Raw genomic sequence first — 18,943 nt, 5'->3', positions numbered from 1 at the left:
TGATCTCTCTCTCTCTCTCTCTCTCTCTCTCTCTCTCTCTCTCTCTCTCTCTCTCTCTCTCTCTCTCTCTCTCTCTCTCTCTCTCTCTCTCTCTCTCTCTCTCTCTATATATATATATATATATATATATATATATTTCACTCACACACACACACACACACACACACACACACACACACACACACACACACACACACACACACACACACACACACACACTAATCCTGCTACGTAACATTTCCATTCCTCAAAGTGTGTAAGTGGACTTACACGAGTTTAGTGGATGTTACGTAACATTTTCCATTCAAAAACACTTTTTGTCTCTTTGCAGACACGCTGGATGCTGAGGTTGCTATGGCGACAAAGTCCAGATACAACTTACTTGCCAAGACTACTGGGCTCCATCTTGTCTGCTGCTAGATGACTTCCTGAAAGTTAGTCAATAACTATTATTTGATTTCAGGAAGGTAAATAAAACACTGATCACCTATATTATTATTAATAACATGCATTTAACACTTATATTAATAATGATAACATGCATGTATCATTTATATTATTAATAATAACATGCATTTATCACTTATATTAATAATAATAACATGCATTTAGCACTTATATTAATAATGATAACATGCATGTATCATTTATATTATTAATAATAACATGCATTTATCACTTATATTAATAATAATATCATGCATTTATCACTTATATTATTAATAATAACATGCACTTATCACTTATATTGATAATAATAACATGCATTTATCACTTATATTATTAATAATAACATGCATTTGTCACTTATATTATTAATAATAATATACATTTAGCACTTATATTATTAATAATAGCATGCATTTATCATTTATATTATTAATAATAATATAGATTTAGCACTTATATTATTAATAATAACATGCATGTATCACTTATATTATTAATAGTAACATGCATTTATCACTTATATTATTAATAATAACATGCATTTATCACTTATATTGATAATAATAACATGAATTTATCACGTATATTATTAATAATAACATGCATTCATCACTTATATTATAACAATAACATACATTTTGCACTTATATTATTAATAATAGCATGCATTTATCACTTATATTATTAATAATAACATACATTTTGCACTTATATTATTAATAATAGCATGCATTTATCACTTATATTATTAATAATAACATACATTTAGCACTTATATTATTAATAATAACATGCATGTATCACTTATATTATTAATAATAACATGCATTTATCATTTATATTATTAATAATAACATGCATTTATCACTTATATTACTAATAATAACATGCAATTATCACTTATATTGATAATAATAACATGCATTTATCACTTATATTATTAATAATAGCATGCATTTATCACTTATATTAATAATAATAACATGCATTTATCACTTATATTATTAATAATAACATGCATTTATCACTTATATTATTAATAATAACATGCATGTATCACTTATATTATTAATAATAACATGCATTTATCACTTATATTATTAATAATAATATGCATTTATCACTTATATTATTAATAATAACATGCATTTATCAGTTCCCGCCTGTGTAATGATGTCATTACACAGGTGTGTCAACTGGGTTTACTATTTGTGATTGTTTGAGTTGTTTATGGGTAAAAAGTGTTTGTGTTGTGTCATGATTGAGGTGTCAGGTGTTACAGTGTCACCTGTCCTAGTGTGCTCACCTGTGTGCTGAGTGGATGTGTTGAGTCACATGGTTGGCGTGAGGCTTGTGTTGGAAGTGACACATGTTTGATCCTGGAAAGAGGCTAACGTGCCTCTGCTGCTATTTTCATCCTCTGACACTTGTGCTTTACTCTCCACTCTCCAATGTATTTATTTATTTATTTATTTATTTCTGACCAGCAGCAAAAGAGGTCATGAGGTTTTTGGTGTCCCTTTAAGAGGATTTTCTCCCTGAGTGTTTGCTGCAGCTGCCTTTCTTCTTGCTGCCATATGGAGATGAAGATGTTCCACAATGGACTCTTTTCAGTCCCCTCTGGACTCATTAATGTTGGTCACTATGACAACGCCTTTCATGCAACTTGAAACAACATGTTGTGTTGGACTAAAGTGTTGCTGTGACGACAAGAAGTGGTGTGGTGTGTTACTGTGAGGACAAGAAGTGGTGTGTTGTGTTGGTGTGAGGACAAGAAGTGGTGTGTTGTGTTGGTGTGAGGACAAGAAGTGGTGTGTTGTGTTGCTGTGTGGACAAGAAGTGGTGTGTTGTGTTGGTGTGACGACAAGAAGTGGTGTGTTGTGTTGCTGTGAGGACAAGAAGTGGTGTGTTGTGTTGTGTTGGTGTGAGAACAAGAACTTGTGTGTTGTGTTGGTGTGAGGACAAGAAGTGGTGTGTTGTGTTGCTGTGACGACAAGAAGTGGTGTGTTGTGTTGGTGTGAGGACAAGGAGTGGTGTGTTGTGTTGGTGTGAGGACAAGAAGTGGTGTGTTGTGTTGCTGTGAGGACAAGAAGTGGTGTGTTGTGTTGGTGTGACGACAATAAGTAGTGTGTTGTGTTGCTGTGAGGACAAGAAGTGGTGTGTTGTGTTGGTGTGAGGACAAGAAGTGGTGTGTTGTGTTGGTGTGAGGACAAGAAGTGGTGTGTTGTGTTGCAGTGAGGACAAGAAGTGGTGTGTTGTGTTGGTGTGAGGACAAGAAGTGGTGTGTTGTGTTGGTGTGAGGACAAGAAGTGGTGTGTTGTGTTGCTGTGACAACCATCATGTAGTCTTCAGCACCTTGGACAGCAGCTTGATTAGGAGGAGGAGAAGGAGGAGAAGGAGGAGGAGGAAGAGGAGGAGGAGGAGGGGGAGGAGGAGGAGGAGGAGGAAGAAGAGGAGGAGGAAAACACCATCTTGTCTTCTCACTTTCATCCACCTGCTGTCAGGTCACCTGCTACAGGTGTGACACTCAACAACCACATCCTGTACGCCACACCCTCCCCTTTGCTAGGAACGAGGTTTGGCTGCGCGCCACATCATTTTGATGTTATATATGTACACACACACACATACATATATATATATATATATATATATATATATATATATGTATATATATATATATATATATATATATATATATATATATATATATATATATATATATATATATATATATATATATACATACAGTATATATAAACAGTTTTTTCAAATATTTTGTGAAATAATCAATTCATTCATTCATTAGTCAGAGTGAATGGAAATAGATGAGAGAACCTTTCAAAATAAAATCGTCTTGTGTTGTTTGAAAATTTCAAGAAATATAACATTTAAATCGTTTTTTTCTGTCAATTGTAACGCTAACTAAATTAACTAATTAACTAATTAAAAATGATTTTCTAAAACCGAGGTCACCCTGAAGTCTTTAAGTGTCAAACTGGTTCCATTGAGGATCATGTGACTTTAACAGACCATAATATTATTAAATACATTAATATATGCTTAAATACACTAATATATGATTAAATACACTAATATATGATTAAATACACTAATACACTAATATAATATTAAATGCACTAATATATTGTTAAATACATGAATTATGTTATTAATGACATTAATTAATATTAAATACGCTAATGTATGATTAAATACACTAATATGTTATTAAATACATTAATACAATATTAAATACACTAATATATGATTAAATACACTATTATATTATTAAATACATTAATATAATATTAAATACACTAATATATGATTAAATGCACTCATATATTATTAAATACATGAATATAATATTAAATACACTAATATGTTATTAAATACATTAATATAATATTAAATACATTAATATATGATTAAATACACTAATATATGATTAAATACATTAATATATGATTAAATACATTAATATATGATTAAATACACTAATACACTAATATAATATTAAATGCACTAATATATTGTTAAATACATGCATTATATTATTAATGACATTAATATAATATTAAATACGCTAATATGTTATTAAATACATTAACACAATATTAAATACACTAATATATGATTAAATACACTATTATATTATTAAATACATTAATATAATATTAAATACACTAATATATGATTTAATACACTCATATATTATTAAATACATGAATATAATATTAAAATACAATAATATGTTATTAAATACATTAATATAATATTAAATACACTAATATATGATTAAATACACTATTATATTATTAAATACATTAATATAATATTAAATACACTAATATATGATTAAATGCACTCATATATTATTAAATACATGAATATAATATTAAATACAATAATATGTTATTAAATACATTAATATAATATTAAATACATTAATATATGATTAAATACACTAATATATGATTAAATACATTAATATATGATTAAATACATTAATATATGATTAAATACATTAATATATGATTAAATACACTAATACACTAATATGATATTAAATGCACTAATATATTGTTAAATACATGAATTATATTATTAATGACATTAATATAATATTAAATACGCTAATGTATGATTAAATACACTAATATGTTATTAAATACATTAATACAATATTAAATACACTACTATATGATTACATACACTATTATATTATTAAATACATTAATATAATATTAAATACACTAATATATGATTAAATACACTCATATATTATTAAATACATGAATATAATATTAAATACACTAATATGTTATTAAATACATTAATATAATATTAAATACATTAATATATGGTTGAATACACTAATATATGATTAAATACATTAATATATGATTAAATACATTAATATATGATTAAATATACTAATATATGATTAAATACACTAATATATGATTAAATACATTAATATATGATTAAATACATTAATATATGATTAAATGTACTAATATATGATTAAATACACTAATATATGATTAAATACACTAATAAAATGATTAAATACACATGTGTACTCCACTGAAAACACAATCTGTAGATATCACATAAAAAGTGATTAAAAAAAAGAAATTCATAGTTTGTTTTTTTACAAATTAGGACTAAAATGGAAAACAGTCCTGCTGTGTTTCTGTAACTATGGCAACTGTAACTATGGCAACTGTAACTATGGTAACTGAGCTGCCAGTTTTTGACTGTAAGAATGTTGTACTGCTTTACACAAATACACCATAACAACATTTCATTCCAAGATAAAACTACTTCCAGCTCAGGAGTTTAAAAGAAATGTGGTGGAGGTTTTAAAGTGACAGTCATTTTCTGTAAAAATAACTTTAATGTTATTTTAAAATATATTGTCATTTTACAATCTGAGAAGTATTTACTTTTATTTTGGAAAAAAAGGAAAACATGTGGTAATGTTGGATATTATTAAAGAGTAAAATGTGCAGTACAAAAGTTTCCTGTCAAAAAGGAACATTAATAAAAGGACGTGGCGGAGCAGATGTGGCCCCCGGCTCCTGAGTTGGACACCCGTCATTTAGTGGCGGATTTCAGACTAAAATATCACTCAGTCTTATTAACTCCCTTCATATTTGTCCTGGGAAGGTTCCGGAACCATCAGAAAATATTTTAAAACGGATTCGTGTTTAGCGCATCTTTAGTCACGTGACTAAAATAAACAAGTAACTAAGTGGACTACAAAATAAAGTCCTTGCTACATTTACACGTCCGTGAAGACGTTGGGCACGCTGACGCAGTTGTGTGCGCGCACGTCGCCGGCCAAGTCCTCCTGGTTGGGGGCGCAGGAGGCGCGCTCCTCCCCGGGCTCCCTCGCGCTGACGTCGGCGTCGCGAGTCAGCTCGTCGGCGTCCGTCTCGCAGTGGTAGAAGTAGTTGAAGTTGGAGACGATGACGGGCACCGGCAGGGCGATGGTCAGCACGCCGGCGATGGCGCACAGCGAGCCCACCACCTTGCCGCCGACGGTCACCGGGTGCATGTCGCCGTAGCCCACCGTCGTCATGGTGACCACCGCCCACCAGAAGGCGTCCGGGATGCTGCTGAAGCTGGAGGTGGGCTCGTCCGCCTCGGCGAAGTAGACCGCGCTGGAGAAGAGGATGACTCCGATGAAGAGGAAGAAGATGAGCAGGCCCAGTTCTCGCATGCTGGCCTTGAGGGTCTGGCCCAGGATCTGGAGACCCTTGGAGTGACGCGAGAGCTTGAAGATGCGGAAGACCCGCACCAGGCGGACGACCCTGAGGATGGCCAGGGACATGGCCTGCTGACCCGCGCCGCTCCCGGTCTCCGCCAGCTCGGTGGCCAGCGTGACGAAGTAGGGCGCGATGGCCACCACGTCGATGACGTTCATCAGGTTCCTGCAGAAGCGCGTCTTGCTGGGGCAGGCCGAGAAGCGCGCCAGCAGCTCCAAGGAGAACCAGACGACGCACAAGGTCTCGATGACAAAGAAGGGGTCCGTGAAGGGACTCGGCGCGTCCAGGGTTCCGCTGGCGTTCCGCAGGTCCCGTTCGTCGCGGAACTCCGGCAGGGTCTCCATGCAGAAGATGACGATGGAGATGAGGATGACCAGCACCGACACGATGGCGATGACCCGGGCCGGACCCGAGCTCTCCGGGTACTCGCACAGGAGCCAGATCTGCCTCTGGAAGTCTCGGTCCGGCAGGACGCGCTCGTCCTCCCCGAGGAAGCCTTCGTCCTCGCGGAATCTCTCCATGGCGTCCTGGCCCAGCTGGTAGAAGACGATCTCCTCGGAGAAGACGTCGATGGGCACGTTGGCGGGTCTGCGGATGCGCCCCCCGGACTGGTAGAAGTGCAGGATGGCGTCGAAGCTGGCTCGGTTCCGGTCGAAGAAGTACTCGTTCCTCAGCGGGTCGAAGTAGCGCATCCTCCGGCCGGGGTCGCCCAGGAGCGTGTCCGGGAACAGGCTGAAGGTTCTCAGCTGCGTCTCGAAGCGCAAGCCCGAGATGTTGATGACGACGCGCTCGCAGCCGCCCGGCTGCTGCGGACCCGCGCGCACCTTCTCCGCCGTCATGGCGTCAGCAGCCCCGGGGCCGCGGGTGACAGGAGCGCGCCCGGGTGCGTACAGGTGATCCCGCGGGGAGGCGGGGGTGGAGCCACGCCCCTTCCGGAGCCCAGGTCGACCCCCACCCCCACCCCCCACCCCTCTGACACGCGGGAAAAGACTTGGTGGCGCGCGTGCACACGGGTCAATACATTAGGGACACCTGCTTCAAAAACACCCGCCTTTCTCTGCACGTTGGCGCCTTTTCTTTGGGGGCGTGGTCTGTGACGTAGCGTGATATAATCCTACAAGACTGCATGACTTATATTACATGACTATTAAATGTAGAGCTGAGCAAATATAAAACACACTAATGACTACACCTTTTACTACACCTCTTACTACACCTTTTACTACACCTTTTACTACACCTCTTACTACACCTTTTACTACACCTTTTACTACACCTCTTAATACACCTCTTAATACACCTCTTACTACACATTTTACTACACCCCTTACTACACCTCTTACTACACCTCTTTCATCACTGCTGTCAAAAGTCAGGGCCACAACTGGCCCCCACATCATTATCTCTTCTTATACTACATACAATAATACACTTTCATATTTACAGTATATACTTATACTGCATACACTAATAAACATGTATATTTATATACTTATACTGCATACACTAATAAACATGTATATTTATATACTTATACTGCATACACTAATAAACATGTATATTTATATACTATTACTGCATACACTAATAAACATGTATATTTATATACTTATACTGCATACACTAACACATCTTTTCAACTTTGATATTTCCACCCATCCATCTTCTTCCACTTATCTGAGCTCGGGTCGCGGGGGCAGCAGCCAAAGTAGAGAAGCACAGACTTCCCTCTGACATATTATATACATGTATTATATGATTGTATATTTTTATAACCACACAAATACATGTTCATACATTTCAAACATTGTTTTCTTAAAATAAAAAGTTCATTAACTGCTGGACTTTTCCATCAAATTGACAGAGTTGAGGGTAAAAAGCAAACTTCAACTGGCAGCTGAGTTGCATGCAGAAAGTCACTTTCACTACAGCGTTTACATGTACAGTCATTGAACATAACACTTCCACTACAGCGTTTACATGTACAGTCATTGAACATAACACTTCCACTACAGTGTTTACATGTACAGTCATTGAACATAACACTCCCACTACAGCGTTTACATGTACAGTCATTGAACATAACCCTTCCACTACAGTGTTTACATGTACAGTCATTGAACATAACCCTTCCACTACAGTGTTTACATGTACAGTCATTGAACATAACACTTCCACTACAGTGTTTACATGTACAGTCATTGAACATAACACTTCCACTACAGTGTTTACATGTACATTCATTGAACATAACACTTCCACTACAGCATTTACATGTACAGTCATTGAACATAACACTTCCACTACAGTGTTTACATGTACAGTCATTGAACATAACACTTCCACTACAGCGTTTACATGTACAGTCATTGAACATAACACTTCCACTACAGTGTTTACATGTACAGTCATTGAACATAACACTTCCACTACAGTGTTTACATGTACAGTCATTGAACATAACACTTCCACTACAGCGTTTACATGTACAGTCATTGAACATAACACTTCCACTACAGCGTTTACATGTACAGTCATTGAACATAACACTTCCACTACAGCGTTTACATGTACAGTCATTGAACATAACACTTCCACTACAGTGTTTACATGTACAGTCATTGAACATAACACTTCCACTACAGTGTTTACATGTACAGTCTTTGAACATAACACTTCCACTACAGTGTTTACATGTACAGTCATTGAACATAACACTTCCACTACAGCGTTTACATGTACAGTCATTGAACATAACCACGACACATTTGATGCTACATTTCTGGCAAATGAGCTTTCATTTTTTATACATAAAATGTATATATTTGTATAGGTAAAGAACATAATAATAATAATGCATGTACAAGTGTGTATTGATGATGTGATCTACATATATATTGATATTATTGTGTGGCCCTCTGAGGGCAGCCTAACTGCAATGTGGCCCTCAATGAAAACATCTTCAATATCTCTGTCCTCTTGAAAGTAATAATACGTGTTTTATTCTGAAAACACGCCTGCAATTCTTAAATGAAGAATCTATGTGGCGGAACAAAACGATTTGATTTAAGAAGTTATTTTCTCAATTTTAACATTTCTAAACTAGAAAACTAGAATAGACTTAATGTAATTGTTCACGCTAAAATTAAGACGATATATAAATATGCACATATATATATATATATATATATACATATATATATATATATATATATATATATATATATATATATATATATATATATATATATATATATATATATATATATATATATATATATATATATATATATATGTGTGTGTACAGCTGGAGACATGTGATGTACAGGTGAGAGAAATAGTAGGACAGGTGTGCAGTATAGTTCATACTCATCCATTCATGGTACAGTATAGTACATAATAATCCTTTCATAGTACACTGTAGTACATATTCATCCATTCATAGTATATGTATATATATGTATATGTATATATATATATGTATATATATATATATATATATATATATATATATATATATATATATATATATATATATATATGTATATGTATATATATGTATATATATGTGTATATATATGTATATATATATATATGTATGTATATATATATATATATATCTATCTATGTATATGTATATATATATATATATGTATATATATATGTATATATATATATATATATATATATATATACATATATATATATACATATACATATATATATACATATATATATATATATATGTATATGTATATGTATATATATATATATATATATATATATATATATATGTATATGTATATATATATATATATATATATATATATATATATGTATATATATATATATATATATATATATATATATATATATATATATATATATATATATATATATATATATATATATATATATATATGTGTGTGTGCAGCTGGAGACATGTGATGTACAGGTGAGAGAAATAGTAGGACAGGTGTGCAGTATAGTTCATACTCATCCATTCATGGTACAGTATAGTACATAATAATCCTTTCATAGTACACTGTAGTACATATTCATCCATTCATAGTACAGTATAGTACATAATCAGCTATTCATAGTACCGTATAGTACATAATCTTTCATTCATAGTAGAGTATAGTACATATTCATCCATTTTTTTTAATTTTTTTCTATTTTATTTTATTTATTTATTTTATTTTTTATTTTTTTTAATGTCCTGTCCAGCTTCTCAGGCAAATCATATAGTTGATGTAGATGCCCATGTCGGCTGTTCAGATTTACTTTACAAAAGAGAAGTGTAGGATACTTCTCTTGTTGCCTTATTTGTATTTGACTTTATTAAATGTATTTATATTATCATTTAGTGCAGCCGGGCCGGAGCAGGAGGGGATAGAAAGAGAAAAAAAAAGAAGACAGAGGGGGAAATTGTGGGGACAAGAGGGGGATTAGACAGAGAGACAAAAACAACAACAGAAAACAACAACAACAACAACAATAGAGCAACATCAGCAAATATGACATGTACAAATATGATGGTAAAAGTAATAGCAAATAAGCAGTTAGCGAAAAATAAAAAATAATACAGAAATGACAATGAGCATTATTACACTACAAATGGATCAATACAAATACCAATAGAAATAGCGCTATTGATAATGAACAATACCAATAATTTACCTTTATTATCAACAATACAGTTGTTTAAATGCAACAATACATATACGTAATGATAACTTGAGATACGAAAGAATGCAGAAAAATGGAGGGGGAGAAAGAGAAGCAACCTACATTAACCTTGTAGATTGTTATAGTCACAATAGGTTAAGCTTTGTCAGTGTGCCATGTGTTACACCCAGTTTACCCTAGGGCAACAACGTTAATATATGTTTGATGAAACGTGATTATGTGCATGAGTGTAAGTATGCATATGTACTTGTATATGTACAGAATGTGTATATGTGTTTGTACAATGAATGTATATGTACAGAATGTGTATATGTGTTTGTACAGTGAATGTATATGTACAGTATGTGTATGTGTATGTTTGTATATTGAATGTGCGTGTGGATGTACGAACATTAGGTAGGTAAATATGTACTGTATTTGTGTATGTATGTGGGAGCGTAGGTACCTATGTACGTATGTTAGCATATATGAATTTGCATGTACAATACATTCGACTCCCAGAGTGCGTGGGAGCCAGAGCACGGCCCCATCACCCCCGAGAGCCCAACCCACAAACAGGAGGCGTGGTGCCCAGGGAACCAGGGACCACCGCCCCCACGCAGCCAAGCCGGCCAGCGACAGGAACCCCAGAGCCTGACCCACCGTACCGCCCACAAGGGCCAGCAGCAGGCCGCAGACAGACGCACCCGGCAGAGGACAGGGCACGAGAAAAGCAGGGGACAGCCAGACCCCAAGCCAGCGAGAGACCACACCCCACACGGGCAGAAAGGCGAGACGCCCCGCCCGAGGGACCCAGAGACTCCCCGCAACCGGACGGGAAGACCGCCCCCGCCCCACCGGCAACCGGGCCCCCACGAGCCCCCCCCCACCCCCGGAGAGCGCGGCGAGGCCAGCCCCCGGCCACCCCACCCAAACCGGCCGCCGCAGGACCACCCAGGCACAGGGCCACGGGAACCACCCACCCCACCCGCAGGGACCCCAACGATGGAGATGGAACAACCAGCAACCGCCCCGCCGAGCCCCCCCCCCCTGAGGGAGGGGAAAAATTAAAAAATAATATTAATAAAATATATTAAAAAATAAATAAATAAATAAATAAATTAATTAATTAAAAAAAAGAATTAAAAGAAGATCACAGACATGCTGACAAACAAGGTCACTACCCCAGCAACTGGCCGACTCGCAGCACCTCGGAATACCTTGCAGCACCAAGCTTCCACAATAGACGCAGGGACTAGGCCCAACAGGCCCCAACCAAGACGGGCACCCGGAAGGGATGGACAGCGGGACCCAGGAGCTCCAGACACGCAGTTCGGATGCAGTAGCCTGAGGCGTCGACCCCCGTCTGACAGGCAGGCCCAGAGCGTACCCCCAGAAATATACATACATACATACATATATACATACACATACACACATACATGTATACATACCCACACATACACATATATACATATACATACACATATGTACACATACACATATATATACATACATACATACACACACATATACATACATATACACAGTTCGTCAGCCCCGACAGCCATCACGCGCGCGCGCTGCCACCAGTCACAACATCAGCCACACCCCTGCACCAGACCCAGCAGCCACGGGCGCCCACACCACAAACAAACGGCAGCAGAAACAGCAGCCGCAATAACCCCAGACAGCCAGCACCAGCCAATCAAATCAAAGCGATCAAAAAAAAACTGCGACCAGCAACCACACGCCACCAGGACCACGGAGACCAGCCGGCGCCAGCCCGCCAGTCAGCCCGAACGCCAACACGCAAACAAGAGACACCAACAACCCCCCCAACCAAAAGGCCCCCCACCCCAACCCAAACCCGCACAAACACACCACCGCCCAAACAACCGAGACACAGCATCCAGACCAGACACGGGGGCTGCGCCGCCACCACATCAAGTCACCAACAGAGACCCCACAGCGCAAGGTCGGGCCACACGGGCACGGACCCCACCCAACAGGAAGTGAGACCCGCGCGACGCCACACACAAATAAATAATAATATTAAAAAAAAAAAAAAATTTGAAAAATAAAATAAAATAAAAATAAGTAAATAATAAAAATAAAAATAATAAATACATTAAAAATAAAAAAATAAAAATATAACAATAATAAATGAATAAAAGCCTGGCAGGCCACCAGACCGCAGTCCCCGCCGGCCGACGAGGCAATGAGGGGTGCGCCGAACCCCAAACCCCCCATGCATGTGTACAAGGCCCCCAGAGTGTCTACTGTGTAGTTAAAATTAGGAGGTCAGCCGTTACAGCCGACCTCCAGTCCCTATTGATGTGTGTACTGTAGCGTGAGTGAGATATGTATGCTTGTGGGAACTAATAATGCGATTAAAATTGGGGGACATCAAGGTCATGGTGGGTCCCAACCAAGCCAAGCCCCCCAAATATTCATCCATTCATAGTACACTATAGTATATACGCATCCATTCATAGTACAGTATAGTACATAACCATCCATTTATAGTACACTATAGTACATAATCATCCTTTCATAGTACACTATTGTACATAATCATCCATTCATAGTACACTATAGCACATAATCATCCATTCATAGTACAGTATAGTACATATTAATCCATTCATAGTACAGTATAGTACATAACAATCCATTTATAGTACACTATAGTACATAATCATTTATTCATAGTATAGTATAGTACATACGCATCAATGCATAGTACAGTATAGTACATACTCACCCATTCATAGTACAGTATGATAAATAATTATTCATAGTACAGTATAGACATACTCATGCATTAATGGTACAGTATAGTACATAATCATCCTTTCATAGTACACTATAGTACATAATCATCCTTTCATAGCACACTATAGTACAAATTCATCCATTCATAGTACAGCATAGTACATAATCATTCATTCATAGTAGAGTATAGTACATATTTATCCATTCATAGTACACTATGGTACATACGCATCCGTTCATAGTACAGTATAGTACTATAGTACAAAATCATCCATTCATAGTACAATATAGTAAATACTCATCCATTCATAGTACAGTATAGTGTATAATCATTTATTCATAGTACAATACAGTACATACTCATCCATTCATGGTGCAGTATAGTACATAACCATCCATTCATAATGCACTATAGTACATAATCATTTATTCATAGTACACTATAGTACATAATCATTTATTCATAGTAGAGTATAGTACAAAACCATCCATTCATAGTACAGTATAGTACATAATCATTTATTCATAGTAGAGTATAGTACATAATCCATTCATAGTACTAAATCATTTATTCATAGTAGAGTATAGTACATAACCATCCATTCATAGTACAGTATAGTACATAATCATTTATTCATAGGAGAGTGTAATACATAATCCATTCATAGTACTAAATCATTTATTCATAGTAGAGTACAGTACATAATCCATTCATAGTACTAAATCATTTATTCATAGTAGAGTATAGTACATAACCATCCATTCATAGTACAGTATAGTACATAATCATTTATTCATAGTTGAGTTTATTACAATGCTAGTTGTCTTAAAAAAACGAGTGCTTTAAGCTTTTTGTTCCCTCTGAGGTCTATGAACCTCAAGCAGCTCAGCACTGCCATCTAGTGGTCATCACGTGACATTACAGTGTACTACACTTCATCACGTGACACTACAGTGTGCTACACTTCATCACGTGACATTACAGTGTACTACACTTCATCACGTGACATCACAGTGTACTACACACTTCATCACGTGACATTACAGTGTACTACACTTCACCACGTGACATTACAGTGTACTACACTTCATCACGTGACATTACAGTGTAGTACACTTCATCACGTGACACTACAGTGTACTACACTTCATCACGTGACATTACAGTGTACTACACTTCATCACGTGACATCACAGTGTACTACACACTTCATCACGTGACATTACAGTGTACTACACTTCACCACGTGACATTACAGTGTACTACACTTCATCACGTGACATTACAGTGTAGTACACTTCATCACGTGACACTACAGTGTACTACACTTAATCACGTGACATTACAGTGTACTACACTTCATCACGTGACATTACAGTGTGCTACACTTCATCATGTGACACTACAGTGTACTACACTTCATCACGTGACATTACAGTGTACTACACTTCACCACGTGACATTACAGTGTACTACACATCATCACGTGACATTACAGTGTACTACACTTCATCACGTGACATTACAGTGTACTACACTTCATCACGTGACACTACAGTGTGCTACACTTCATCACGTGACATTACAGTGTACTACACTTCATCACGTGACATCACAGTGTACTACACACTTCATCACGTGACATTACAGTGTACTACACTTCACCACGTGACATTACAGTGTACTACACTTCATCACGTGACATTACAGTGTAGTACACTTCATCACGTGACACTACAGTGTACTACACTTCATCACGTGACATTACAGTGTACTACACTTCATCACGTGACATCACAGTGTACTACACACTTCATCACGTGACATTACAGTGTACTACACTTCACCACGTGACATTACAGTGTACTACACTTCATCACGTGACATTACAGTGTAGTACACTTCATCACGTGACACTACAGTGTACTACACTTAATCACGTGACATTACAGTGTACTACACTTCATCACGTGACATTACAGTGTGCTACACTTCATCATGTGACACTACAGTGTACTACACTTCATCACGTGACATTACAGTGTACTACACTTCACCACGTGACATTACAGTGTACTACACATCATCACGTGACATTACAGTGTACTACACTTCATCACGTGACATTACAGTGTACTACACTTCATCACGTGACAATACAGTGTACTACACTTCATCACGTGACATTACAGTGTACTACACTTCACCACGTGACATTACAGTGTGCTACACTTCATCACGTGACATTACAGTGTACTACACTTCATCACGTGACATTACAGTGTACTAAATCACGTGACATTACAGTGTACTACACTGCATCACGTGACATTACAGTGTACTACATTTCATTACGTGACACTACAGTGTACTACACTTCATCACGTGACATTACAGTGTACTACACTTCATCACGTGACATCACAGTGTACTACACTTCATCACGTGACATTACAGTGTACTACATTTCATCACGTGACACTACAGTGTACTACACTTCATCACGTGACACTACAGTGTACTACACTTCATCACGTGACATTACAGTGTACTACACTTCACCACGTGACATTACAGTGTACTACACTTCATCACGTGACATTACAGTGTACTACACTTCATCACGTGACACTACAGTGTACTACACTTCATCACGTGACATTACAGTGTACTACACTTCATCATGTGACATTACAGTGTACTACACTTCATCACGTGACATTACAGTGTACTACACTTCACCACGTGACATTATAGTGTACTACACTTCATCACGTGACATTGCAGTGTACTACACTTCATCACATGACATTACAGTGTACTACACTTCATCACGTGACAATACAGTGTACTACACTTCATCACGTGACATTATAGTGTGCTACACTTCATCACGTGACATTACAGTGTACTACACTTCATCACGTGACATTACAGTGTACTACACTTCACCACGTGACATTACAGTGTACTACACTTCATCACGTGACATTACAGTGTACTACACTTCATCACGTGACAATACAGTGTACTACACTTCATCACGTGACATTACAGAGTACTACACTTCATCACGTGACATTACAGTGTACTACACTTCATCACGTGACATTACAGTGTACTACACTTCATCAAGTGACATTATAGTGTACTACACTTCATCACTTTAAGACTTCAGGTGTGACGTCATCGTGTCTCTGCTGAGTGTGCACTTTGACACGCCACATGAAACATCAGGCAGGTGCTGCTCCGCTTTTAGATTCTGCACACACACCTTTGTTCCCTTCACTGCGTGTCCGCCAGTTAATCATCTTCTTCTTCTTCATCGTGTCCACCAGTTAATCATCCTCGTCTTCATCGTCCTTCACGCTCTGCACCATCTTTGAGACGGGAGCTCGGCCTTGTGGGAGATGTTTTACTCATTTAAATACACACTTATATTCAAAAGATGTATTTTTAAGTCAGTGCAATCATGTCATAGCACATGTGAGCTAATAAGGAGCACACCGCTATAGAAGGCAACATTTGACAAGATAAAAGTATATTTCCATATAGAAGTCGCACTGGACTATAAGTGGCAGATATAAATGTTTATTTACATACCTTCATTGTTTACGAACAGTGTCTGTAACAGGGCAGTAAAACGGGTGATCAAACAAAACAGAAGTCATGGTCATGTGAAAGTGAAACAATACAAAAAGATTGTAAGTTAATAATACTAACACAGGCACTTGTAAACATGTTAGCATATTAGCTAATGCTCACAACGCTAGCTTGATTCTATTAAGATAGCATGTACAAATATGCATGAAAACACTCCTACTGACATCACACATGGGACACTTTAGTAAGTAAGAATAGTTTTAGTTATATTGTAAAACTTACACACCTTGTTAGAGTGATGAATGAAGAATCCACACGAGTAGAAACGACTAGAAGACTGAGCAGCACTTTGACTCCTCCCACATTATTCATGAGAGTTCAGTGTAAACAGGAAGACACTTGCAGTGAACAAAGTCCTCCAGAAGATGGCAACATAGCACAAACAAAAGATGGCAACATAGCACAAACAAAAGATGGCAACATAGCACAAACAAAAGATGGCAACATAGCACAAACAAAAGATGGCATCATTGCACAAACAAAAGATGACAACATAGCACAAACAAAAGATGGCAACAAAGCACAAACAAAAGATGGCATCATAGCACAAGCAAAAGATGGCAACATAGCACAAACAAAAGATGGCAACATAGCACAAACAAAAGATGGCAACATAGCACAAACAGAAGATGGCAACATAGCACAAACAAAAGATGGCAACATAGCACAAACAAAAGATGGCAACACAGCACAAACAAAAGATGGCATCATAGCACAACCAAAAGATGGCAACATAGCACAAACAAAAGATGGCAACATAGCACAAACAAAAGATGGCATCATAGCACAAACAAAAGATGGCAACATAGCACAAACAAAAGATGGCAACATAGCACAAACAAAAGATGGCAACAAAGCACAAACAAAAGATGGCATCATAGCACAAACAAAAGATGGCAACATAGCACAAACAAAAGATGGCAACATAGCACAAACAAAAGATGGCAACATAACACAAACAAAAGATGGCAACATAGCACAAACAAAAGATGGCAACAAAGCACAAACAAAAGATGGCATCATAGCACAAACAAAAGACGGCAACATAGCACAAACAAAAGATGGCATCAAAGCACAAACAAAAGATGGCAACATAGCACAAAACAAAACACATTTTCAAGGTTTTCGCTTGTTATTTTGTTTTGTTTTTTGTAATTATTTGCTTCATGGCCGTCAGCAAAGACAAATCCATGAATCAGCTGCGCAGTCTTTTAAGTCGCAGGACTCAAAGTGGAGGAAAAAAGTGGCGGCTAAGAGTCTGGAAACATAATAAGTACTATTATGTTTTTATTTATAGTAAACATAATACATACTATTATGTTTTTATTTACAGTAAACAAAATAACAATTATTTTTGTTTTATTTACAGTTAACATAAGAAGTATCATGTTTTTTATTTACAGTAAACATGATAACTATTAATATGTTTGTTATTTACAGTTAACATAATAAGTATTATTATGTTTTATTTACAGTAAACATAATAACTATTATTATATTTGTTGTTCACAGTAAACATAATAAGTATGATTTTTTTTATTTACAGTAAACATAATAAGTATTATTATGTTTGTTATTTACAGTAATTAACATAACTATA

At 36.7% G+C, this 18,943-nt stretch overlaps 1 protein-coding gene across 1 annotated transcript; it reads right to left on the bottom strand.

Moving 5' to 3' along the window:
* Nucleotides 1-5,443: 5,443 nt before the first annotated feature.
* On the bottom strand, nt 5,444-7,081 carry LOC133575899 (potassium voltage-gated channel subfamily A member 3-like). The gene has a single exon (XM_061928812.1). The coding sequence runs from the start codon at nt 7,067-7,069 to the stop codon at nt 5,744-5,746; it is 1,326 nt and encodes a 441-aa protein (XP_061784796.1). The 5' UTR covers nt 7,070-7,081; the 3' UTR covers nt 5,444-5,743.
* Nucleotides 7,082-18,943: the final 11,862 nt, after the last annotated feature.

This window comes from Nerophis lumbriciformis, linkage group LG03 (genome assembly GCF_033978685.3).
Source record: "Nerophis lumbriciformis linkage group LG03, RoL_Nlum_v2.1, whole genome shotgun sequence".
Lineage (NCBI taxonomy): Eukaryota > Metazoa > Chordata > Actinopteri > Syngnathiformes > Syngnathidae > Nerophis > Nerophis lumbriciformis.
The sequence above is the reverse complement of the archived record's forward strand: the minus strand, read 5'-3'. Positions and strand labels throughout refer to the sequence as shown.

Bases quoted from the DNA above. Each gene is read 5' to 3' on its own strand.
- LOC133575899 (XM_061928812.1), bottom strand. From the start codon at position 7,069: ATGACGGCGGAGAAGGTGCGCGCGGGTCCGCAGCAGCCGGGCGGCTGC.